The 27,684-nt window shown below is 39.1% G+C and overlaps 1 protein-coding gene across 1 annotated transcript in view; it reads left to right on the plus strand.

The window, feature by feature from the left end:
* Nucleotides 1-27,684, plus strand: part of lrp2a (low density lipoprotein receptor-related protein 2a) — a 99,172-nt gene that overhangs the window by 7,883 nt on the left and 63,605 nt on the right. Inside the window, exons 2-17 of the mRNA XM_084123233.1 lie at nt 4,332-4,445; nt 6,062-6,184; nt 6,458-6,574; nt 7,746-7,856; nt 9,090-9,203; nt 9,311-9,427; nt 9,542-9,685; nt 10,515-10,634; nt 10,730-10,858; nt 11,855-12,024; nt 20,136-20,359; nt 20,911-21,117; nt 21,228-21,430; nt 23,158-23,298; nt 23,603-23,806; nt 25,379-25,571. Of these exons, the coding sequence (XP_083979359.1) occupies nt 4,332-4,445; nt 6,062-6,184; nt 6,458-6,574; nt 7,746-7,856; nt 9,090-9,203; nt 9,311-9,427; nt 9,542-9,685; nt 10,515-10,634; nt 10,730-10,858; nt 11,855-12,024; nt 20,136-20,359; nt 20,911-21,117; nt 21,228-21,430; nt 23,158-23,298; nt 23,603-23,806; nt 25,379-25,571 (2,431 nt within the window). The remainder of the gene's footprint in view (nt 1-4,331; nt 4,446-6,061; nt 6,185-6,457; nt 6,575-7,745; nt 7,857-9,089; nt 9,204-9,310; nt 9,428-9,541; nt 9,686-10,514; nt 10,635-10,729; nt 10,859-11,854; nt 12,025-20,135; nt 20,360-20,910; nt 21,118-21,227; nt 21,431-23,157; nt 23,299-23,602; nt 23,807-25,378; nt 25,572-27,684) is intronic.

Raw genomic sequence — 27,684 nt, forward strand, 5'->3', positions numbered from 1 at the left:
TTTGCAATGGCACAGAACCAACAGGCTGTCTACTATGATATTATGTTTTTGGTCTAAATTAATATTTAAGAGGAATTTATTGAGAGCAATATTTTACCTGCATACAGAAGCACCAGAGTTTGTCACACAGCACATTAAAGCAATAGTTCTCCCAAACATGAAAATGTATTCAATGCAAACCCTTTTGGACATTTATTTATTTATTTATTTATTAATTGTAGAAAAGACAAGGAGAATTTTGAATATTTGTCTTTTTCAGATCCTGACAGTCATTGTTACTGTGAACTGGTTTTGTATGGCATTTCTGGATGAACTATTCCTTTAAACACTTCCAACCTGCCACGTCTCACAACAAGAGGGAGTTGTTCCTCCATCCATTTAGAGATTACTTTGTTGCACTGTAAGACACATTTTTTTGTCAGTCGGATGTCTAAACATATTACTTCAGATTTTTAGCAAGGTTACTGGCCGGCTAAATGTCGACGATGACCTCATGATGTAGTTTAGCCCAGTTCTCAGTTTCCTATTGGCAGGCTGAGTGTTTGACCGAGTCACATGAGTTTCCTAAAAGGCATCAGGTCAGATAAGATTCTTGTTTCAACCGATCCAAACAGCCAGGCTTCTTGAAAAATGAAAATGAAAAACCTTTTTGTTCATGATAATTTATTGAGGTTGGAGTAATTTTCACAGTTCAAAATGCTTTCTTTACTCATCTGAAGCAGCTTTTTGTTTGTCGGATCATTATCATTGTTTAGGACTGTGAGTCAGTGCAGTGTGATGGAATAAGAGGATCAGCGTTAGGCTCTTGCAAATTGATTTTACAGTCAGAATATAGAATTGCATGATATAAACTCACAATTATGACTTTTTTTCTCAGAATTGCGTAATATATAGTCACAATTATGACCTTTTCTCTCAGAAATTGTGAGAAAGTCAGAATTGTGAGATAAAATTTTTACATTTTTTTTATTCCTGGGTGGAAACAAGCTTCCATACCTTGGATATTAATAATCAAAAAGAAAAAATACTTGCACTGCATTTCTTTTTATTAATTGCTTTCATTTTATTGAGAAGTATACGTTCTCTGACCTGTGAGAAATATAATAAATAAGTATAATATAATTATTTAAAGTGTGTGTAAAACAGTTTATGCTTTCTTTTGTGATTATTTGATGTTAAAATATATGTACACAAAACTTGCTGCCACAATACTAGGGTGTCATGGATGTCTACAAGGGTTTTGCTATGCAACTGGTAGAATGTTCAGGGTGGTTGCTAGGGTGTTGGTATGCAATTGGTTAAATGTTTTGTGTTGTTGCCAGGTTTTTGCTATACAACTGGTAGTGTGTTTTTGGTGGTTGCTTTGGCCTTACAACAGAATTAGTAGAATGTTTTGGGTGGGTTGCTGAAATGTTGTTATGCAATTATTAGAATGTTCTGGGTGGTTGCTAGAGTGTTGCTATGCAGTTGGTATGTTTTTGGTGGTTGCTTGGGGCGCTGCCATGTAGTTGGTAGAATGTTTGGGCGGCTGCTAGGGTGTTGCTATGTAAGTTATTATAGGATGGTCTGGGTGGTTGGTAGAGTGTTGCTTTGCAGTTGGTAAATTATTGATTTATTAATGAATGATTACCAGGGTTTTGCTATATGCAGAATGTTCTGGGCGGATGCTAAAATGTTGCTATGAACTGGTACTGTGGAATGTTCTGGGTTGTTGCTAAGGTGTTGCTATGTGGTTGCTTAGTGTCACAAGTCAAAAGAGTCCTCAAATCTAATATCTGTGATATTTTGGTATCTAGATTTCAGTGTGAATTTAGGTCAGCCAGGTGAAAATTGTAAGTTTAGTTTAACAACACAATCCCATGGAAATTTGTAACTATTTTATATTTCAGTGAACATTGGTGGCTCATTTGTACAATCTACTTACAGATATGTTTAGGGTAGAACCTTCATGCTTACTTTTTTCTAAAAATCTAATTTTTACATTTTCCTATGATTCACAGCATACGGATTCGTATGAAATCGCCATTTCATAAAATACTTACACTTTCCTATGAGATTGGGTTGGTTTAGCACCATCTTAAAAAGTTGGTTTCAGTGATCATTCCGGTGTAGCACAAACAGTGCAGGATAAATTATACTAGGAAGTTTATTAAAGTTCCTAAGTATGACTAAACCTGCCCTCAGAGGGCATGCAAAATAAGATATGTTGGATTTTTTTACCCTTTTAATTGCTTGACAAAAACATTATGCATGAAAACTGAAATTATTGGTAGACCTTTTCATTGGTTGAACTGGAACAATCAAATAATTATGGGGCATTTCATTTTAAGTTCTAGGAACTTCGGAATTTGACTCCTGCAGCTTCTTTTTGGGAATATCACATACGTTTGACCAGCAGACTGTGTGTGTATGTGTGTGTTTAGGTAACTGGTGATAAGACATACTCACTCACCCACTCTCCAGCACTTCACCACGTCATTCCACCTTGCATCTCCCTTTGCTTTTTGGAATTTGGGTGTAAGGGCTACGGTACCACCCGGTACCGATATTTATCCTAATTACATTTCTGACAAGGAACAGCATGCACCATTCATCAGTGTCAGCGAGAGACAATCAGAATCCCACATTCCGCTCGTCCGAGCGACGGCCCTGACGGAGAGCTCCTCGCCTGAACTATGCTGATGGTGTCGATATGTCCTGGAGCCTGTCGGGGAAGGTAGAGGGGTGGTACCTTATCTCCTCAGATGTCACTCACAGGGAGAGATCAAAAGGAAGGGTTGAGATGAAGGAGAGTTAGTGCCTGCTCGTCGACTGGCACGCTTGGCTCCGCTAGCTGTCAATTCGGTTGTCTAAATGCTTCATCAATGGCATGACACAACCCCATGCACACTTGACTAGTGAAGTGCACTCACTGCTTTTCAGAAGTAATCACAGAGGGGTAATGGGTGATGCATTGATTTAGCTGATTTCACAGGAGTATCTAAACATCCTTTAAACAAGATATACGCAAGAAACGAAATTGTGATATTTGTTTACAGAGAATGTATCTTGAATTAAGATTATGTTTTGAGCTATTTTTGGTCACTAAATTATTGTCTATTTAAGACAAAACCAAAGGCAACAGTTTGCAAATGGGGTAATACAAATTATGAGCTCTATTATCTTATACAATTTTGCTTAAATGTAATTTTATTTTATTATAAGGATGTTTAGATTCTAGAAAACAAGTCAAAATGAAGAATTTAGTTTTAGAATAAGTTTTTTTTGCAGTATTGTGTAACTTTTGGCTAAGAAGAAACACTTTAATTTCTCAAACTCAAATTAAATGGTAATTTTGCATCATTGCATCTCATTTTTAATTACGTCTTTGTACATTCTGTGAATGCCAGGGAATATAATTTTCTTTTAGACTAAATTTAAATGTTTAATCTTGATAAATAAACTTGGGAAATAATAATAATAAGCGTCTCTGATTTACTTTGCGTACTAGGGTCTCATTTTGTTACACATAAATATTTAAACTTATGCAAACCAGATTTTATTAAAATGTACAAAATAAACAGTATAGCAGATTTGAAAATAAATAAAGTATAGTTCAGAAATGTAAATGCAGAGTACAATATATAAAGAATACAGTCACTTCAAAAAAGATGACGAGGTTTTCTATGATCATTGTTATAAAGAAAACAATATACATTTTTAGATAGTCGACGGATTCTCGTTCAAGGCGTTCTCATGGATCCTCAACATTGATCATGCATGTATCATGCAATCTTGCATTGTACGAGTGCATCTAGACTGGTCAGAGGTCTTTGGATCGGTTTATGTACAGAAGGGCATTGTCCATGTAGGGGGAGATCTTTGAACCTTATCTTGTGTTGTAACTCCTGCAATGTTTACATTATTTCTTATTACATTACATTATCTGGACTTCACAGACCCATCATGGTCAGGTTTTATGATCTGTGGGAGTAGATCTTCCAAGTCTATGTGCAAGAACCTTGGTTGCTATCAGTTGGTCGGCATTGAGTAAACCCACGGGCCTGATTGATGAATGTGGGTTTTTCTCCCCTTTTTAAAAGCTAATGGATGCAAAAGGTTCAGGCATCTGTCATTTAGACCTGGCACAATGATAGGGCAAAGCTCAGGTAAGAATGTTACATATAATTAATGTGGGAAATTATGCCTATCAGCTAGCGTCCCCTTTTTTTTATATATATATATATATATATTAACAACTTTTAATTTATATATGTGTTTATATATATATTTATGTGTATATTTATTCATTTAGAACAGATCGTCACAATATCTTGTCATTTTCTGTGTAGGTTCAGGTTGTGAGGTTGGGTCTTTCCACTGTGGGACGGGCCGTTGTATTCCAGTAAGCCAGAGGTGCGATGGGACAACCGACTGCTCGGATAGCTCAGATGAAATTGGCTGCCGTAAGTAACTCTTCCAGACAATCACAAGGTCACACTGAACGCTGATAAAGAGTGACAAGTGTGAAATAGAGCCGTTTAGTTTGTAATCCATAAACCCGGAACAGAATTAGCATTAGCCATGTGTTCCCTCAGGAATTTAAAATGGGATTTTAGAATAGTTTTTGTTGACTCATTTTTTCACATACATTTATTGATATAAATTATGTACAGTCATAAAACATGAATTTTAGAGCCTTTTTTGGGCTTTAAAAACATGTTTCTCACAAGTTAAATAAGAGTACGTCGTCAAGCATGTAAAATCACACACAGGAAGTGGGTAGTAGCGTTAGCGCTCTTTTCAAACATTCATTCTAGCCCATGTATTCAAGAATTGAAAGTAATAAATAAAATAAATTCTGCTGTAAAACTTGCTACCTATGGAACCACCACAAATCTACTCAGATGACTGTCACAGATCCAGTCCAGAAGAAAACATTAAACATTAAGAAGTTAAAAGGTCAAATTAGGGTCTTTGCAATGTGGGACACAATACCCAATGCAGTATACTCTGCTGCATACTGCACATTTTGGCAAATTTAGTAGGTATTCTGTACATACTGAAAGGTCACATACAAGTATAATAGTATACTAGTAGTTGCGTTTATTTGTGGTGCATTGTGGGATTACGTTTCAGACACCACTACAAATGGCTGTCCCCTCGAATAGTGCCCTATTTAAGGGTAAAGGGGGGGATTTCAGACACAGCCTAGGTCAACTAACAATGACAAGGAACACATGCAAACAGAACCAAACCAAAACAGAATATACAGATTATACACGTTACAGCTGTATGACCTGTATATATAGCCTATGGTACGGGAGTAAAGTGTACAGCAATTACAACATGATAAAAAACAAATGAATGGCTTTCTTTTGCATGTAAATTAAGTATAATAATCAGACTGAATCGATTAATTTGCAGAAGTTATTACTAAACACCTGTGCATGAAGTCATTAACGACTGATGTGTGACGGATGTTAGTACGCTATAAGAAAAGATTTTTCGAAGTAGTGAATAAAACAATGATTACTGGATTACTTCTTACGTTTCAGTCTTTCTGCTTTAATTCAATGTGCTGCTCGCCATTTATTTGTAAATAATTGAGAAGTTTACAAGCAAATTCTTGAGTGAACATTTTTTTCCATACGCAATTTTTTTTCAGTGTATGCTTTTGGGAAACAATTGTGACTAGCTAGTTAATTTCTCCAGTAGTGATGCATCGTACGATATAGTTAAGCAGCGCATTATGTTGTTGTATAGTAAATTCAGCCCAGATCTGATCTGATCTGATCTGATAGTATGCAAAGTGTACATACTATATACTTCAGAAATGGTATAGATAGCATGCTATTCCGAACAACTCTGGCCCAATGAATAAGGAAAACGTTCAATTAATATGATCAGTAAAGTCAGTTTCTTGGCATGCTTATTTCTCTGTTCATGTCTGTTCTTGCATTCCTCTATTTATGAAATCTGTCAAGGAATTCTGAGCTATTTGAAAGGAGCTCTCTTAGCCCAGGCCAGCTCAAATCTCCTCTAGCTTGGTTAACAATGCCGTCTCATTACGCTCTTCCAGCCCAGCCCACCTGCGAGAGCGCTCAGTTCCAGTGCCTGAGTGACGGCGAGTGCATTCCTCAGCACTGGGTTTGCGATGATGAGGAGGATTGCGAGGATGGCTCCGATGAAAGGCAGCACTGCCGTGAGTACTCCTTATCTCTCTCCCTCACTTTCTGCTTCCATTTCAATTACGACTGTCTGTCAGAGCTGAGAGCTCCATTGACTCCCAGTAATGCACAGGGATGTAATTTCCGTCATGTCGGAGAAACACGATATCTCAGATGTGCAGGCAACAGTATGAGAAACAAAAGGCAAAGCGTGCATGTGTCGTAGGGAGAGCATCCCACTTTAGTGAAGACGAGGACCACCCAGCGCACTCATATTATAATCATGTCTCTTTGATCTTTGCTGGCAGCTGGCAGGACGTGCTCCGGTTCACAGTTCACCTGTACGAACGGGGCCTGCATCCCGGGAGGATACAGGTGCGACCGAGTGCCTGACTGCCTAGATGGAGCAGATGAGAGAAACTGCTGTAAGTATTCTGCTGGCGTGTGTGTGATGGGATTAGAGCTAAATAGCTAAATATATCTTACAGTCGTGCTGTACCATTCAACAGTGTTTTCCAGAAAGTCTCTTACGCTCACCAAGCTCATTACTTCAGTCTTCAGTGTCACATGATCCTTCAGAATGCTGATTTGCTGCTTAAGAAACATTCTTATTATCAATGTTGAAAACAACTGATCATATTTTTGTGGAAACCGTGATGCATTTCTTTCTTGTTTCTTTAATGAATGGAAAGTTCTAAATAGCAGCATTTATTTGAAATGGAAATCTTTTGTAACAATGTAAAAGTTTACTGTCAGTTTTGATGAATTGAATGCATCCTTGCTATCCCCAAACCTTTTTTGTCAGACATTTTGAACCAAACACCATCGTAGCCAATTAGATTCAAAATGGTTAAAGCAAGTATTAAAAGACAGTAAAAACCTAGTTTTTCATGCAATTAACAAATATAAGATTCTTATTTAATAATTTTCATGTATATGCTGCTTAATAACAATGTATACCACTCAGTATGCAAAGTTGCATTGCATTTAATGAATTTGCTTTCATAATTCACTAATTTTTTGCAAGTCCCAAAATAGGGAGGAAGCAAAACTACTCAAATGACACTTAAATATCAAAATAAGTGCATAAACATCTCAAAATTCATGATATTGCTTAATTTTATAGTGTGAATATAACTTTATAGTGTGAATATATGACATATTGTTTGAGGGAGGAAACACACACACTCACACACACACATACACAAGGTATGTGTGTTTCCTCCTCCCTCAAAGGCTCCTTTGGCATTTTAATCAATTTGTAAGATTAAGAGTCTCGCTGATGGACAGAAATGGCCACAATATGCTTCTTGTTTGTCAGAGTTGATTGCAGATTCCTTTGTGGATTAGTGCAAGTGTCAGTTCAGTTTCTGTGCCATCATTGAGCTCTTATCGCATACTGCTTTACTGTAACAGACTTACTACACACATAACGGTTTATGTTTGGTTCCGCATTAGCTTTATGCTGATTCTTTGCTCGTACTGTACATTAAGAGCAGTCACTGTATGGCGTACCTCAGTGGATGCTGGATTGTATTACACAGTGATTATATTTAATTGAATGACTGAGTGATGGACAGAGTCTCTATTTCTCAGTCTACCCAGAGTGCTCGGAGCTGAGGTGTGCTAACGGTGCGTGCTATAACAGGAGCCAGCGCTGTGACCAGGTGCTCAACTGCCGAGACGGATCAGACGAGGCCAATTGCAGTGAGTATCTTTCCCTGGCAGGACACGTATATAGACACAGTCATCTACTGGATGGCCTGGAAAATGTTCACGCTACATTTACCACTGCACGATTTTGCAGCTATAATATTTGGTTATGTGAGAAATAAATTTAAATGAGAAAAATGCAAATATATATATATATAATATTTAATATATGTGACCCTGGACCACAAAACCAGTCACATGGGTCCATTTTCTGAAATTGAGATGTATACATCATCTGAAAGCTGAATAAATAAGCTTCCCATTGATGTATGGTTTGTTAGGATAGGACAATATTTGGCCGATATACAACTATTTGAAAATCTGGAATCTGAGGGTGCAAAAAAATCGAAACACTGAGAAAATCGCTTTTAAAGTTGTTCATTTACATTTACTCACTGCATTCACTCACAAAAATAAACGTTTTATACATTTATGGTAGGAAATTTACAAAATACCTTCATGGAACATGATCTTTACTTAATATCCTAATGATCTTTGGCGTAAAAGAAAAATCGATAATTTTGACCCATACAATGTATTGTTGGCTATTGCCACAAATATACCTGTGCGACTTGTGACTGGTTTTGTGATCCAGGGTCACATATATAATATTTACATTTTTCTCATTTTGTTCTGTGCACTGTTATTTTTAGTATTATGGTTTTTATTCAAACATTTTATACACGCTTATTTTTATATTTTCAGTTTACATTTCAATTTCATTTTAATAATTTTTAGCATAACATTTAACATTTAGCATAATAAAAAATATGAATAACAGTGACTTGTGCACAACTTCTCAATTTTTATGAAGCCATTTGACAGTTTTTTTTTAAACGAACAAAGCAAATTTAAGTTATTGTTCACTGATTGTCCCATTCGCGGTCTTGTTTTTATTGTCGTGATTCACCGCGACATTCGAAAACCAATTACATCTGCCATCAGTGATATCAAACCTGGTGCAATTTGTTCAAATGCGGCATTTGTGAATTGAAAACAGGGACAAATTATATTTGACAGGCTTAAATTTAGAACTGACCGTACACAGATCTATTGTATGGCTTCATATGTATACATAATATACTTCATATGAATCATAATATACTGCACATATTGGGTGAATACAACATGAGACAAAAATGTACTTTCGTGTAGTTATTTTCCACTGTATTAAACTATATTTAACTGCATGAAATTGTGTCATGGATGTGTCTTGGTTGTGTTCAGCCCGGCGGTGCAGCAGCGGTCAGTTTCAGTGCAGCAACGGAGAGTGTGTTCCTCGCGGATACGTCTGCGACCATGACGATGATTGTGGAGATAGAAGTGATGAACAGAACTGCAGTACGTAGATTTAATTTTGCACGTTTTTCCACATCTAAATCATAAAGAATGTAAAAAGGTAACATAAAGTAGTAGCTTAGAAAAGCCTGTGTATATGCTATCTACAGCCTACCCAACCTGCAGAGGAACATACTTCACCTGTCCCAGCGGCCGCTGCATTCATCAGGTCTGGCTGTGTGATGGAGAGGACGACTGCGAGGACAATGCGGATGAGAAAGGCTGCGGTAAACCTTTGAAATGTTGCTCTGCATGCTAATTATTGCAAAAACCAGGCTTCATTTTCATTTTTTTCTTAATATGAATATGGGCTAAAATTGTGTTTTATGTGATGTGTTTAGACAATGTACAGCGTGAATGCTATCCAGGGGAATGGCCGTGTCCTTCTTCTAGTGTTTGCATCCCTCTTGACCACCTCTGTGACGGGACGGTACACTGTCCTGACGGAGAAGATGAAACCAACACCACTGCTGGACGCAACTGCAGTGAGTTACCACTAAACCCACTGGAACACTAGCTGACTTTTGACAGAGTTATTTTAGTATTATCTATATACTAGCCTATTATCGTATGTATTCATATTTTTTATTTTTATGTTTCTTGCGATTCATTTATTTTTTTATGTGCTTTTGTACCTTTTGTGCTTTTTGTTATATAGCTGTAGATTTTATTTCATTTTTTAGTCACTTAAAACCTATTTTATTTCAGTTCTTATTTTCAGTTATTTCAGATCTAATATTTATATTCTATTTATTTTATTTTATTTGGTGTAGAAACAACACAAATAATTAACAAAACAATCAAAAAGACATGAATAATTACAAAGTAAGAGCAAGTAACAACACATTGAATTAACTGTGAAATTTTTAAGTGAAAAGACTGAAATAGTATTTTTTATAAAACATACTCCAATAACCTTTGTTTTATCTACTATATTAACTTTTTTCATTACCTTTATTATTATTTATTAACTTCTTAAAACATTTTTTTTTACAGTTGTAACAATAACAACACATTTATCTTTTTTTTAAATTCATGTGCCCTCATCTTTAATTATATCTCTATGAAATCTCTTCTCTTTTACTGGCGTGAGGGCGGGACAACCTGTCACTCACATGAGATCGACCAATAGCAAACCACACCCATCCAATCAAATGCCAATGGACAAAATCAAGTTCCGCCCTACATTTTTTTCTGCCGTTTCACTCGGATATAAGTCACATTATGGAAGATAAGACGATCGCAACTTCGTTTTTCATGCTGTCTTTAAAGTTGACCTAACATTTCGAGTGACGTAGCTGTGTTTTGTGTCAGGTATATGGCGCTGTGCATCCCTGAGCTGTGAATATCATTGTCACGCCTCTCCTGACGGAGGAACCTGCGCCTGTCCTCCAGGATATGTGGTCAGCAGAAACGACAGCCGCTCGTGCATCGGTAAAACGTTTGATTGGTGATGAAAATGGTTATTCACACACTCAATCAAACTTGACATGACTTCAACTCTATCCCTGTATTTTGTGCACATGCAGATTATGATGACTGTAGTCTATGGGGTATGTGTGACCAGCTGTGCGAGGATCGGATCGGAAGCCATCGCTGCAGCTGTCGAGAGGGATACCTTCTGGAGCAGCACAGATACTGCAGAGCAAATCCCTCATGTAGGTTCATTCAGGCCTCTAACATCCCTGTGTGTAGAAGCTGTCTGGTGGAGTACTGTTATTGATTCACTGACATTCTGTTTAATTCAAGTTTATTTGCTTCAAAGCCGCTTCACAAAAATGCATGTTCTGTTATCAGTCTGAGATGACTGCCAAGTAAAGTCACCTTTATTTATATAGCACTTTTTACAATATAGTTTCAAACATTCACAGTAATACACAGGAACATAATGATCAATGATGCAAACTATGAGACAAAATCACATTCTGCTGTAAAGCAGCTCTGAAAAAGACAATAGTGACATTCAGCTCAGTTCAGTTCAGCTCAATAACTGTGAAAGTTCATCACAGTGTGTCATAGATATAAGATAATACAAGTTATGTAGCAGATTAAGAAGACACAATGAACATGTTAGGCAATGATTACAGCTTGTGTTCATAATGATTACAATATAAAGTTGACGTCCTTTGAAATCTTCGCAAAAAATGATTTTTTTGTTTTACATTTTTTCCCACATAATAAATCATATTAAATTAAGTAATATAAATATATTTTACAGAGTTTTACAAGTATTGTTCTTTTTATACATTTATTTGTTTTTATATTTTTGCTGTTATGTCTGCATTGTATTTTCCTGCATGCTTTCACTTATGTATCATGGCTTTCAGACTAATATTCCTAGTGTTAACTGTTATCTTATATGTCCATTAATCAGGCTTTTAGCAGCCCATCTCTCTTCAAGCGCTCCAGTTTGCATTGAATGCCATCATGTTATTAAGCTCCTGAAATGTCTGCCTCCCAACCATTTGTTTGGCAGGTCTGGGAAAATGAATAACAAGCGCTGGCACCAAACAGCCAATCCTCAACTCTCTCACATTAGTTATGTCTTATCAAATGTACATTATATTATGTGAGCTGTCTGAATATTGTCAAACTGTATCCTTCATTCTGAAGGCATATTACTAAATGAATCCACTTTGTTTGGTTATCTTTAGCTGGGATGCCCTCTCTGATATTCTCCAATGGGAGAGACTTGCTGATTGCTGATGTCCACGGACACAGCGCTCAAACCCTGGTTGAGTCCCAGAACAGAGGAGTTGCTGTTGGTGTGGACTTCCACTACCAGCTGAACAGGGTCTTTTGGACAGACACAATCCAAAATAAGGTAAAATGGACTTCAGACTAAGAACAACAATCCTTGCAGGTTGCATATAGTTCCTAAAAATGAGCAGGGCTGGGCAATTATATACCACTGTTCAAAAGTTTGGGAAGAGTTTTTCTTTTATTCAACAGGGATGTATTCAATTGATCAAAAGTGTAAAGACATTTATTTATTTATGTTACAAAATTTGAAAAAAATGCTGTTTTTGAACTTTGTGTTTTTCAAAGAATCCTGAAAAATGTTTGGTATCTACAGAAATATTAAGCAGTTTTCAACATTGATAAAAATAAGAAATGTTTCCTAAGCAGCAAAACAGCACATTAGAATGATTTCTGAGGGATCATGTGACACTGAAGACTAGAGTAATGATGCTGAAAATTCAGCTTTGCATCACAGGAATAAATTACATTTTAAAAGTTATTCAAATAGAAAAGTTATTTTAAATTACAATAATATTTCACATTCACATTTTTACTATTTTAAATTAGTGCAGATTAAAATCTTTTTTTTTTTTTAAATGCAGCCTTGATGAGGATAAGAGACTTATTTTAAAAACATTTAAAAAACGCATCGATCCCAATCGTTTGACCTGGTGTGTAATCTCAATATTTTTCAGTCTTTTGACAAGGTTGATATTTTTGTAAATAACTCTTTTCAATCTAACATTTCCATCAAACAGCCATTGTAGCCTAGTAGTTGTTTAATGCAAGTTGAATACGGTTAAAATCTATTAAACAAATTAAGGTGCTATATTTACAATATTGCTTAACTTGATTATATTTTTATGGTGTTAGCAAAATAATTGGATATATTGTGAATGTTTGAGATTTATATCAGCCAGTTCTAATTGCTTTACTGCTCATTGTACCATTTTTCAAAGCTCAGTGTGTGGCATTAATGTTTCCCACTTACATTCATTTAATGCTCTGGCACCTGCCACGGCTTCTCAGCTTTCCTGAATTTAATAAGTGGCATTTCACAGATTACTGAAGTTCTAACCTTGTCAGGCCGAGAGATATCGATGTTACATTTGTTGTTGATAACAAAGCTCTGCATTATACCAGCTCTTCCTCCTTGGACATGTACTAACGTCCCTGACCCTCAACACACACTCACACATACAATCATTGTGCCAGTCAGACTGCTCTGATCTCACCTCATACACCCCAGCAACAACGTTTGGCTAAAGGCCCAAACAGAGTGTGCCAGCATCTTCCAAGCCTCCCTAAACTCTTCCTGAAGCAATCAGGACCAGGCAATATTATGTTAACCCCCAGAGACCCACTTAGAAATTAAAACAGATTTAAAGTCTATAATATCTGTTTTCACTAAAAATAGGTTACAACTTCATATACCTCTCAAATGCATAATTGCAACAAGTTAATGATTGTGTAATGTTAATTTACTGTAGTAGTTATGTTATATGAATATATACACACACTACCATCTAAAAGTTTGGGTCTGTAAGATTTTATTGAATGTCTCTTGAATGCTCATCTGTTTGATAAAAAAAAAAATACAGTAAAAATAGTAATATTGTGAATTATCATAAAAATTAAAATCAACTGTTTTCTATTTTAGTATGATAATATTTTAAAATGTAATTTATTCCTGTGATCAAAGCTGAATTTTCAGCATCATTACTCCAGTCTTCAGTGTCACATGATCCTTCAGAAATCATTCTAATATGATGATTTGCTGCTCAAGAAACATGTATTATTATTATCAACGTTAAAAACAGTTGTGCTGCTAGAAATGTATTGTTTTTTTCCCCCAGGATATATTTATATATATATTTAATGCATCCTTGCTGAATAAAAGTATTATTATAATTTTTTTTTAAATCATGCTAAACTCAAACTTTTGAATAGTATAGTATATGTAGTATATGTATACTTGAATCTGATTGGTTGACAAACATTCTGCAATTATTTTCAGGGAAACGCACAGCTAAAGTAGTTTCAACAGCAAAAGAGCCAAAACCCACAACGACACTGAACAAGCAATAGATTATAGTAAACAATAGGATAAAACGACAAATTATTTCTGTGTTTTTTGCCACAAAATTAAATTTGATTATGTATGGAAAGCACATACTTACTTTCTCCCACTCTCCCTTTCAAACACGCACACATACAGTTCAGACACACACACTCGCACAGAAATGTGTTGTCAGCACTGCCCTGATGATTTTATCAACAAAATAGTTTAGCAACTTAAAAGCTACATCACATTTCTCACTAGCGAGGTAATAACGGCGCTGTTCTTGAATCAGATAAACTTACAGTTTCGCTATTAGTAGAGACGCTGCTGCCGAACACTGTTGAGACACGCACAGACTCAGGTAATTCACACACGCTTAATCTCTCTCTCTCTCTCTAATAACTGCGTTAATAACTGTTATAAATGGCTTGGTTCTTCGTTACTAGCTCTAAAATGACGTTTTGGCGTGGGATGAGATGCGTAAGAAATTAGTCCTAAGGAAAAAACCTGACAAATGTCTTGAAATACAACATCTGAACAATGCCTTGAAATGTGGTAACCGTAGTATAAGCGGAATAATTGACTCTCGTCAGTTTAATGATTGGAAAATAGTGCACAACGGCCAAAAAGTTATATTCTAAAAACTAATATTCTTTCCTTAATTCCCAACATAGAACTGAGAGTGCCTTGAAAACCCATTGTTTTCCGTTTTGTTTTGCTAATGTTTAAACAAAATTCTCCCCAACACAAAAAAAAATGAGGAAAAAAAGAACTATCAGTGCTTTGGTGTGGAGGCTATGAAGGAAGTTGGCTCTCCGTCAGCGGAAAAGGGAATTCTTCAACTGATGCCTGTAGATACTGCTAATACGTTAATAATGGGCGAGCAGTCTGGCTCCCAAAGGGCTGCAGTCACGGTAACTGGCTCACATCGGTGCTAGACTCTACATTTTTCTAATCTCCAGAAAGTGTCTGATATGCAGGAGAATGCGTGCATATTTCTGCGTAATTTTATGCAACCCGAGAGGATCTGGAGTGACCGTGCAGTATTCGTGTTCCCCATGTTCAGTCCCTTTTTTACGCATTTTTTGGCCAGCTCAAAGAGCTTTGTTTCAAACTCTTGGCTACTTCGTGATTTGGAGATTAGCCATGGAGCAAAAAAAGTGGGTACATACAAGGAGACGGGTTTCTGCGATTAGTACCCCAACATAACACAATGCCGGTAGAGACTCTTTGCAGGGGGTCTGGATAGAGCCACACCACCAAACCACCTTCACAGCTTGAGTTTCTGTTAAACGGGTCAGCTAAGAATCATAGTCTTTTAGACGTTTGGCTCTGGTTTCCAAAGGGCGAAGCCTGCAAAGAGCAATGGTGCCTTAGCTTGTGTTATGATGCCAAGGGATCCAGCCTGAGAAACTGGTGCCATCTTTTAATCAGTAGGGCAGTGGTTTCAGAGTACCACCTCTGGGGCAGCGGAGAAAGGCAACCTCTCAGATGTTAGATGATACAAGCCAGACAATAATCTTATTACCCATGATTATTTAAGAAGAGAATATAATGTCAAGTTTTGATTGTTTTGGTAGGATTCTAAACCTTAGATCAGGTTGGATTTATATAGGTTGATTTCGTGAAGCATACTAGGAAATAAAGCCTAGCCATGCTGTTTACCAGTCAAACTTATGAGGTTGGTTGTCTATTGTGATCTTTAAAGTGAAGCTGGTTGAACCCGTGTTGTTTTAGTATTATTTATATGCTATTAGTAAGGAATAATCTAAAGCTAGCTGTGCATTTAACAATTATAATGCACGACGTAAAGGCAAAGAACCACCAGATGCGAAGCCAAGGTGCATTCAAATCGTTTAATGCACAGCTAGCCGTGGATTAATCCGCATATACCAGCATTGACAACTTACAGCTGTTATTGATGTTTGCAGTGCAATATTTGACTGGAAGGGTAAAAATTACGGTTATTTTCGTCAGTTACACCTCGTTAGATTCTGTCCGCTTTGAATCAGACAAAGATAAAGAGATGAAGTAGTGCGTAATATTACATTTACTTTAATGAATGAATTATAACATTCATTTTAATTAATTATTGAGAGAGAGAGAGAGAGAGAGAGAGATGAAAGGTGTGTGTGTGTGTGTGTGTGTGTGTGTGTGTGTGTGTGTGTGTGTGTGTGTGTGTGTGAATTAACTGCGTCTGTGTGCAGTGTCTCTCTCAAAGAATCTGTGAGTTGAATTACTTCAAAACCAGCGATGATGAAACCCCCTTGTTGATGAGAAATATAATGTAGTGATGCTACTTTTATTAATAAAGTTACAGGGCAGCGTTGATAACAAGTTTCTGTGGGTGTGCAGCGTGATCTCCGCATGTGTGCGTGTGCGAGTGACATATGTCTGTGTGTGCTTCAATAAAAACAGCACATATAGCATTTGGCACGGTGATTAAACGGTTTATTTGCACACCTTCCAGCCAATCAGAATTGAGTATTCAGACAAACCATGGTATAACACTTTTTAGAAATATTTTAAATTAGCTTTTATTTTTATATTTTTCATTTATCATTTTAATTTTTGTTTAATTTTGAGTAAAATATTTTTATTTATTTAATATTGCTATTTAGGTGTAAATTATGCTATTTCAGCTTTAGCTTTCGTTCAGTTTATTCACTAATTGTAAGGTTTTTTACAATTTTTTTGTTTAGTTTAAGTTTTTCATCTCATATTTTATTTTATTAACAAAAATGCTATTAATCGTTTTTAGATTTAATATATAAATAGATTTATTTATTTAGCAATTTTGGTTCATTTATATTAATTATTTAATGTATCATATTTATTATTTGTAATATTTTATTTATAATATTATATATTTGTCACGTACTGCTCAGAGACACGAAGTAGGAGATCCAAATGCAGCTTTATTTTGTGGGGCAATCCAGAGGCGTAATCCAACATACAGGCTAGGGTCATACACAGGAAAGCAGTCCAAAACAAAGAAACAAACAAACAAACAAAACAGGCAGGGACCAGAGGCAAGGGAGTAATCCAGGGACCAGAGGCAAGAGAGTAATCCAGGAAACAGGGCAAGATATCCAAAAACAAGAAACAAGACAACCAGGGAAACGCTCAGAAATGCAGTGTAACACTTAACAAGACTTCGCGGTGAGTGAATGAATGAACATGGTATAAATAGACAGACTAACAGGATGAGACACAGGTGAATGCAATCAGTGAATGAGGTACAGGTGAATGTGATCAGTGATAATGAGTCCGGGCAGTGAGTTATGGGAAATGTAGTTTGTGAGTGATAGTCTTATGTGGAGTGCCCTCTGGTGGCTCTCAAGGGCACTCCAGCTGGTGACCGTTACATAGCCCCCCCTCTAAGGAGCGGATTCCAGACGCTCTTAACATTGTCCAGGAGGGAGGTGGAGCGGAGGCGGACCCGGGGGCGGGATGGAGGGCCAGGCCCGTGGAGCGGCAGAGGACCTGGAGACTGCGGCAGGATGGGAGGCCAGGGCGGATCAGGCTGTGCAGGCGACCAGGGCGGATCAGGCTGTGCAGGCGACCAGGGCGGATCAGGCTGTGCAGGCGACCAGGGCGGATCAGGCTGTGCAGGCGACCAGGGCGGATCAGGCTGTGCAGGCGACCAGGGCGGATCAGGCTGTGCAGGCGACCAGGGCGGATCAGGCTGTGCAGGCGACCGGGGCGGAGCAGGCTGAGCAGACGGCCGGGGCGGAGACGACCCTTCAGGCGGATCCAACGGTTCAGGAACATGAACGGGCTCAAGAACAGGAACAGGAACGGGCTCAGGGGATGCGGTGGCCATCTTGTCCGAAGACACAGGCGTGGAGTCGGCCATCTTGTCCGAAGACACAGGCGTGGAGTCGGCCATCTTGTCCGAAGACACAGGCGTGGAGTTGGCCATCTTGTCCGAGGACACAGGCGTGGAGTCGGCCATCTTGTCCGAGGACACAGGCGTGGAGTCGGCCATCTTGTCCGAGGACACAGGCGTGGAGTCGGCCATCTTGTCCGAGGACACAGGCGTGGAGTTGGCCATCTTGTCCGAGGACACAGGCGTGGAGTCGGCCATTTTGTCTGAAGACACAGGTGTGGAGTCGGCCATCTTGTCCGAAGACACAGGCGCAGAAAGAGGAAGAGGAACAGATTCAAGCTCAGTATCCGGATCAGTTTCAGGCTCAGGAACAGATTCAGTCTCGGCGGGACGAGACACTTGACGGGCGGACGTGACGTGAAGCTCAGTCTCTGGATCGGCAGAAGTGACGTGAAGCTCAATCTCTGGATCGGCAGAAGTGACGTGAAGCTCAGTCTCTGGATCGGCAGAAGTGACGTGAACAGTCTCTGGATCAGCAGAAGTGACGTGAAGCTCACTCTCTGGATCGGCAGAAGCGACGTGAACAGTCTCTGGATCAGCAGAAGCGACGTGAACAGTCTCTGGATCAGCAGAAGCGCACTCTGAGCTTGACGGGACCAGCGGCGGCGAGGGCTTTGAGCTGGGTAGGACCAGCGGCGAAGAGGACTCTGAGCTGGTTAGGACCAGCGAAGAAGAAGGCTTTGAGCTGGACAGAACCAGCGGCGAAGAGGGCTCTGAGCTGGACGGGACCAGCGGCGAAGAGGGCTCTGAGCTGGGCGGGACCAGCGGCGAAGAGGTCTCTGAGCTGGGCGGGACCAGCAGTGAAGGCTCTGTGCTGGACGGAACCAGCGGTGAAGAGGGCTCTGTGCTGGACGGGACCAGCGGTGAAGAGGACTCTGTGCTGGACGGGACCAGCAGTGAAGGCTCTGTGCTGGACGGAACCAGCGGTGAAGAGGGCTCTGTGCTGGACGGGACCAGCGGTGAAGAGGGCTCTGTGCTGGACGGGACCAGCGGTGAAGAGGGCTCTGTGCTGGACGGGACCAGCAGTTTAGAGGGCTCTGTGCTGGACGGGACCAGCGGTGAAGAGGGCTCTGTGCTGAACGGGACCAGCAGTGAAGAGGGCTCTAGCTTGGCGGGCATGTCGCTTGCTGTCTTGGCTTCGGCAGATCTGGCGTGAAGTGCGGGCTCGGCTGGACTGGCGTGAAGTGCAGGCTCGGCTGGACGGGGGTGCCACGGAAGGAAGCTCTCCAGACATCTGGAGAGTGCCTCTCTCCAATCCAGACCAGAGAGATCGGGGAGCTCCCTCGGGTCGACCTCCTTAGCCCCCAGCCGGTAACATAACTTAATAGCCTCGTCACCCAGAGAGCAAGAGGCAGCGAGAGGAAAAAAACCCCAGGTGTACTGGAACAGATCGAGGCTATCCAGGGCTAAGGCCGCGATCTGTCCAGCGAACTCCCGGCTCATGCTGGGAAGATCAGGTGAGATCCGTACTGCTGTATTACAGGAGGTCATAGCTGCTGGATCTGAAGTGTGGCGAAGTCTTCTGTCACGTACTGCTCAGAGACACGAAGTAGGAGATCCAAATGCAGCTTTATTTTGTGGGGCAATCCAGAGGCGTAATCCAACATACAGGCTAGGGTCATACACAGGAAAGCAGTCCAAAACAAAGAAACAAACAAACAAACAAAACAGGCAGGGACCAGAGGCAAGGGAGTAATCCAGGGACCAGAGGCAAGAGAGTAATCCAGGAAACAGGGCAAGATATCCAAAAACAAGAAACAAGACAACCAGGGAAACGCTCAGAAATGCAGTGTAACACTTAACAAGACTTCGCGGTGAGTGAATGAATGAACATGGTATAAATAGACAGACTAACAGGATGAGACACAGGTGAATGCAATCAGTGAATGAGGTACAGGTGAATGTGATCAGTGATAATGAGTCCGGGCAGTGAGTTATGGGAAATGTAGTTTGTGAGTGATAGTCTTATGTGGAGTGCCCTCTGGTGGCTCTCAAGGGCACTCCAGCTGGTGACCGTTACAATATTAATATATATATAAAATATATTTATTTAGTCATTTAGTTAGTAATTTCATCAACTTGCAAAGGCATATTGCATTTCATTTCAACTTTATTTCAGTGTAATAAACTTAAGAAGTTTAACTTCTTTAACTTAAGAACCCTACAACAAATGCTGGTCTTTTCAGCAATGTTAAAACCTCAACAATAGCTTCCCTAACCAGTTGTTTTCTCCAAATAGGTGTTTTCCGTGGATATGGATGGGTCGCATTTGCAGGTGGTGCTGAACGTATCCGTGGACTATCCTGAAAACCTCGCCGTGGACTGGGTGAATAATAAACTGTATGTGGTGGAGGGCAGCGTCAACAGAATCGACATGGTGGACTTAGACGGGAGCAATCGGGTCACGTTGATCGCCGAACACCTGGGCAACCCAAGAGGGCTCGCGCTTGACCCGACTGTGGGGTGAGTTCCCAGAGGAGAAGTTAGACGGTTCCCATTGACTTTAATCTTACCCTAGCTTCCTCCACATAATCCGCGCCCATTGTTTGTGAAATCATAAAGCTGATCTCGGATCTGCAGCATCAGATACTGAGAATGGGAATGTTGTACACTGTCTGTAAGGATTAGTCAGAAGTAATTAAGCAAAGATGAGCTTCATGGAAACCAGATAGGGCCGTATGGCCAGGTGGCCCCCTGCTAAATTGAGAAGTGACAATTAATCCGTAAAGTTGAATCGCTATGGATCGTGTTTGAAAATAAAGTTCTTTGGGTATTTATTTCAAAATCTAGTTCTTATCCCCAAGGGTTTATCCGTAACCCAATACTGTCCAAACTGAGCGCTAACAGTATATTAGAGTAAATACCTTTGAAATTCAAGTTGCTCTTCAAGCCTTTCAGTGCAACATTAGATTGATAAATCATGGTTTAATATAAGATTATTTCCTCTTTTTATTGTAGACAGTAAATGTGATTATAAAAGAATGTCACAATGAGTTTATTGTGTTTGAGTTTAGGTACCTCTTCTTCTCTGACTGGGATACTTTGAATGGGGAGCCAGGTCTGGAAAGGGCCTACATGGATGGCACCAATCGATATGGGATCATTAGGACCAAACTTGGCTGGCCTGCTGGGATTACTTTGGACCTTGAGGCCAAGAGAGTGTATTGGGTGGACAGCCGTTACGATTATATTGAAACCACAACCTACGATGGCTTGCACAGGTATCTTCTACAAGTTGCAGAGATGTTTCATTTGGGAATGCATGCTGATTTTCCAATGTTGTTTCCACTTTTCAGAAGTGTATTAGGCTCTTATTTGAATTCTCCGATAGGAAAACGGTGGTTCATGGTGGTTCTGTGATTCCTCATCCATTTGGCATTGCTTTGTTCGAGCATTCGGTCTACTACACTGACTGGACCAAGATGGCAGTTATGAAGGCTAATAAATACAGCGACAACAGTCCTCAAGAGCTCTACAAGACCTCTCAGAGACCACATGGTCTGACTGTGGTCCATGCATACAAACAGCCCTTTGGTAAGCAGCATAGAAAGTGCATGTGCCACTCAGTATGATTCAAATTAAACTGCTTAGATGTCGCCAACAGAATTTTAGTGCTGTTTTTGTTTCTATAAGTATGATTTCAGTGCAGTTTTGGTTTTACTGTGGTTTTGGTTCTATGAGTATTTTCCCACTCATATTCTCTAAGTTTTAAGCAATGAAGCACAGGTTAATAGGTCATTGATGCAAACTGATGATATTCACACAGTGTTAACTACTTGGCACAAGCTGATTGGTTCATATCGCATCTGCAGCCAATGAGCTTGCTGCTCACAACATTTAAATGGCTGGTTAGCATTCACAATAGCAGTTTGCAGCAGTTCCTCTGAAATCCTCCACCTTCCCCAGCTCCACCTGTATAGATCTGCTATGGGTAATTTATTATATAATTTATAAATCTCCTATTTGTGCAGCAGCAGTATGTCTTGCATACTCACAGCAGCATATCAGTGTATGTTTTGGCAGTAGCAAGTTCCTGTCCTTGCTCTTCAGCAGCAGCAGTGTAGCAGATCTAGGCTAATCCGCCAAGACCAAATACATTAACATTATCATATCCATTACCATGCTGAAATTATTCAGAGAGTTTTGATAGAACTAGAATTAAACTGAAAACTGAAAATACCGATTGTCATTAGAACTGACTAATGTTAAGGCCGTGTGTCCACCAAAGTGTTTTTTCACAGGGCTGGTGTATTTTTTCAATTGTTTTCAATGGGAGCGCCGCATTTTTAAAACGCCATGAGCGTAACGAGGCGCTGAGCGTTTTTTTCACGCTGACGCGCTGAGCGCCCAGCGTTTTTTACTGGTCGCTGAGAGTTGAAGAATGTTCAACTTTGGGTAAAACGCAGCACTCATCACTGTCACTTTTTACCCAGCTGTCCAATCACAGTGGAGGAGGGGCGGGACTAATACCACACAGACCATCCGCCACATGCTGCTTGTACAACATCAACAGATGACAACAACAAGCATAATAACGGAACAAAATAATTTAAAACAAGAGCCAGAGAAAATACGTTACATTGTATCGACATTTTATATTTTGTATCGACAATCAACACAGAAACAAAATATGTGTGAAATGAGATACTAGTAACACTTTCGCAGATATTCCGTATTATAACAAGCAAAGCGTCTCAACTGAAAAAAATGCTGCCAAAACACTCTCAAGAGCCCATAGCTAGGCGTTTTCAGCTGGCTAAAAACGCTTTGGTGGACACACAGCCTAAGTATAAAATAGACTATATTTGTATACGTTTATATATTTGTATAAGTTTAAACTTTTTAAATTCAGTTTAAGTTTAAATTCAAATATGCAAATTGATACATGCACACACACACACACACACACATAAATATATATTATACATATTTGAATATTTTTCAATAGACTATCAGAGATTTCCATTACATAAATTGGTGCTCACTACTGAGCCGTTCCTGTTTCCATGGACCTTGTTTATATCTCTGGTTATGCATTCACAATTGATCAGCGTTAAATACAGGTGTAAGTGTGGTCCAAAAAGTTTTGTTTTGATCAATAAAACCACACATAAAGATAATCAGAAATGCAATGTGATCTCATCTTATTTGTAGTGTAAACATTATGTTAATCCGTCCTGTTGCATCCTGGATGGCTGAATGACTTGCTATTCTTTTTGTGGTTTTATTCTGGTGACATGTATGTTTGTTTGCTCGGCTAGTAAGTAACCCCTGTGGCACTGATCGAGGAGGCTGTGAGCACATCTGTGTTCTGAGTCACAGAACTGATAATGGCGGTCTGGGATATCGCTGCCGCTGCCGAATGGGCTACGATCTGCACGCTGACGGCAAGAGATGCGTCGGTAAGACAGATCTTAGTCACACCTTGTGTTTGTTTCTTTGATTAGCATTTGCATCTTATGTTTTTATATAAGACATCTGAGATACAAGAACTTGATGTTTAAAGAAAACACATAATGAAAAGGATATTTTTGGGGATATTTAATTTAATTTTATCAATCAATAAATTCCACTAGAAACAAACCTTGTTGTATTATTTTAATTTAATACTGTGAAGCTGCTTTGATACAATATGTATTGTGAAAAGCGCTATACAAATATACTTGATTGGATTGATTGATTGATTGAAAAATATGTCTCTTGCAGCTGTGAGGCAGTTTCTGCTGTTCTCCAGTCAGCTGGCGGTCAGAGGAATCCCATTCAACCTGTCCACACAAGAAGATGTCATTCTACCTGTGACAGGAACTCCATCTTATTTTGTTGGAGTGGACTTCAGTGCTGCAGACAATTCAATTTTCTTCTCTGATACAGTGAAGGACATCATCTACAAACAGAAAGTTGATGGAACTGGTGAGAATGGCTAGTTTTTAACAGTAAAGCTGCTGTATGTGTGTGTGTGTGTGTGTGTGTGTGTATTATAGATACATATTTAGTTATATTAAATATTAAATATATTATATGTATAAATATCATATATAAATGTATATGATTATACACACACACACACACACACACACATATATATATATATATATATATATATATATATATATATATATATATATATATATTATTGCTTATATTCACTGAAATGTTCTTCAGTTCGAATTATCTTATCATTTTTATTTTGAAAATCTTATTCATTTTGCTGGTGAACAAAAGTACAACATCTTTGATGAAATGTCCTTGACCTGTAGGCAGATAAAGTGAGAAACTGATACTCACTGAATACTCCATTCAGCCCTCGGGATGTTTGCTGTGTGCCAATAACACATTTCGCTGCATGTGATCTCGGCTATCAGCTACCTTCAAAGGCCAACTACATGAGATAATGTGTTCGCTGGTGTTGGACTACATTTCTAAAATAAATCCAGGACACTAATACAGTCCTCCTCCTGACTCAACCCAAAAAATATAGACAGTTCATGTTATTCATCACCTGTAAGACACAAGTTGGGAGGCAAGCAGCTTAGTACCAAAGTGCAGCCAGTGTGACCCAGTAGAGCTGATGATTAGGGTTTCAGAAGGGGCAACACATGGGAGCCTGGGGCATTTTGGGGCGGGGAAACAAAGTTTGCTAAATGAAGTGCTGCTTTAAGACCCCACTCAATAAATTTTTTTTGTAGCATTTATGTTTGTTAGCATCAAGTTCATCTCCACTACCATTCAAAAGTTTGGGATCTGTAAGATGTTTTCAAAATAAGTCTCTTATTCTCACCAAGGCTGCATTTATTTGATCAAAAATACAGTAAAAACGGTAACGGTTTAAAATATTTTAAAATGTAATTTATTCCTGTGATGCCATCATTACTCCAGTCTTCAGTGTCACATGATCCTTCAGAAATCATTCAAATATGCTGATTTGATGCTCAAGAAACAATTCGTATTATTATCATCAATATTGAAAACAGTTGTGCAGCTTAATTCTTCTTTGGAAACTGTGATACTTTTTTTTCTGGATTCTTTGATGAACAAAGTTCAAAAGAACAGCATTTATTTGAAATATAAATCTTTTATAACATTTTTTTGATCACTATTGATCAATTTAATGCATCCTTGCTAAATAAAAGTATTAATATCTTTTAAATAAAACTTACTGACCCCAAACTTTTGAACAGTAGTGTATATGCTAGTGTACTTAAAAATGTTCACAGAATTGGCTTTCGGAAGTGTAAATTACAACTTATTACCAATATCAATTGGCTTTCATCTTCATTTTTTATCTGACATGCCCCCAACTTGGAAAGTTCCCCAACTTAAATACTGCCAGTTTCAGTAGTATGTATAGTTCAAATCTCTACTGCCAATGCAGGCTCCACATTTTTCCACATTGTTTCTTGCTTTCATAGCTCTTAAGTGTACATGCAAAACAGCAGTGGATAGCACTTTCATTTTTGTGTTTCTTTGCTTTAAACTGCACAGGCAGGGAGGCACTAGCAGCCAATCGGGTGGATGGTGTGGAAGATCTTGCTTATGACTGGATATCAAAGAACCTATACTGGACCGATCCACGGTACAGGAGTATATCTGTCATGAAGGTCTCAGATAAGTCCAGACGAGCCATTGTACGCAACCTCAACAACCCCAGATCCATAGTGGTCCACCCGGTGGCTGGGTGAGTCATTTATCAGCTAGTCTTGATATTGCTATTTTATATACATCAAAAAAGAAAAGTAGTTAATACTGTGGCTCTGTTACAAAACTTAGTGAGCTTACGTTGCTGTCTACTGGCTAAATAGGCTGCTATCTTCTAGAAAGTGAAATCGAACCTAATAAGTGACCAATTTGGAGTGCAGTGACCTTACTGACCCTTATGTTGTTCCAAACCTGTATGAGTTTCTTTCTTCTGTTAAACACAAAAGAAGATATTTTAAAGGACTTTTTGGGACTTTAGCTTATTCACCGTATCCCCCAGAGTTAGATAAGTCCATACATACCCTTCTCATCTCCGTGCGTGCCGTAACTCTGTCTGACGCACCCACCGCTAGCCTAGCTTAGCACAAAGACTGGAGGTAAACGGCTCCAGCTAGCATACTGCTCCCAATAAGTGACAAAATAACATTTTCCTATTTACATGTTGTGATTTGTATAGTCGTATACATATTGGCAACTATATTCTCAGAAGGCGAAGCACTGCTACTTCTGCGGAGTGATTTACTCCAACTCTGAGCGAACTCTCTGCTCCTCACCACGGGGCTTCTCAGGCGCTGCGAGCAAATCACTCCGCCCAAGTAGCAGTGCTTTGCCTTCTGAGAATATAGTTCCCAGTATGTATACGGTTAGAAGATGGCTGTGTCTCATGTGACCTTGTTATTCGTACATGCTGTGACTATACAAATCACAACATATAAATAGGAAAATGTTAGCGTTATTTTGTCACTTATTGGGAGCATTATGCTAGCTGGAGCCGTTTATCTCCAGTCTTTGTGCTAAGCTAGGCTAGCGGTGGGTGCGTCAGACAGAGTTACGGCACGCACGGAGATGAGAAGGGTATGTATGGACTTATCTAACTCTGGGGGATACGGTGAATAAGCTAAAGTCCCAAAAAGTCGGCGTGTTCCTTTAAAGAATGTTGGTAACCAGACAGTTTGACTTCATTGACTTCCATAGTAGGAAAAAAAAGATTATATTATATTATATGTTATACCAACATTCTTCAAAATATCTTCTTTTGTGCTTAACAGAAGAAAGAAACTCATACAGGTTTGTAACAACATGAGGGTGAGTAAAGGATGACACAAGTTTAATTTTTGGGTGAACTATCCCTTTAATAGAAAAAAAGGGTTATGATTGTGGGTTCAAAATCACAGGCATGTTTAAATCTCAACAGACACAATTCAGCGAGCAGCGTGAGCCATAAACACAGCTTGGGGGAGCAAAGCTTTCACCTCGCTTCTCTGTTTCTCTAAGACCATGAAAATAAAATCGTGCCACTTGTGTCCAGTCACACCTTTCATAATGCAGGAGGTGCCCAGCCATTCATAGATTGCTCCAGCTTTGAACCTGGCACAGATAAAAGAGCTCTTTATGTCGAGCTAGTGGGACATTTCCAATGGCTTCAAAGTCATGAGGCCTCTGGGCCCAGGAGACTAGATTAGTGCTGCATGAAGGCTGGTATTGTAGTGCACACTAAGAACTTGGCTTAACGGGGGAAAGCCCCGCAGAGCACTGTCTATACCTAACAGTTTATAAATAAAACCCAGCGGATGGTTTCGAAAGTGTCCCCACCTATTAATTTGGCGAGGGCACAGGGTGAAGATTTGGGGTGATTTTGGCATTATGTCTTCACGCTCATGCTGTCCCAAACATGTATGACTTTTTGGCAATATCTTTTCAGTTTAATGAATGAGGACTGGAGCTGTCAAACTCCAAAATGAGAAAAAAGCACCACAAAAGGTATATTATAAGAGTGGTCCACATGTGTGAGGAACAGACTGAAATGTAAGACCGAAACTTTGAGAGGGCATATCAAACAATTTCTGATTGTTAAAATTGTCTTTTGTATGTCTTTAAAAGACAAATATATATTCTGCCATTCAAAAGTTTGAGGATTGTATGATTTCTTTAAATAAATGAATACTTATACTCACATTAAATTGCTAAAAAATCAAACGCAGCGTTAGTTCTGGCAGGTCACGTTAGTCAAGCTCGCATCAGCTGACTGACACGTCTACCTACAGTATAGGAATATGACGCCTATCACTGTATTCATGTATAAGCTCCTTCAG

The sequence above is a fragment of the Abramis brama genome, assembly GCF_963993115.1.
Source record: "Abramis brama genome assembly, chromosome: 8".
In the NCBI taxonomy this organism is placed as follows: domain Eukaryota; kingdom Metazoa; phylum Chordata; class Actinopteri; order Cypriniformes; family Leuciscidae; genus Abramis; species Abramis brama.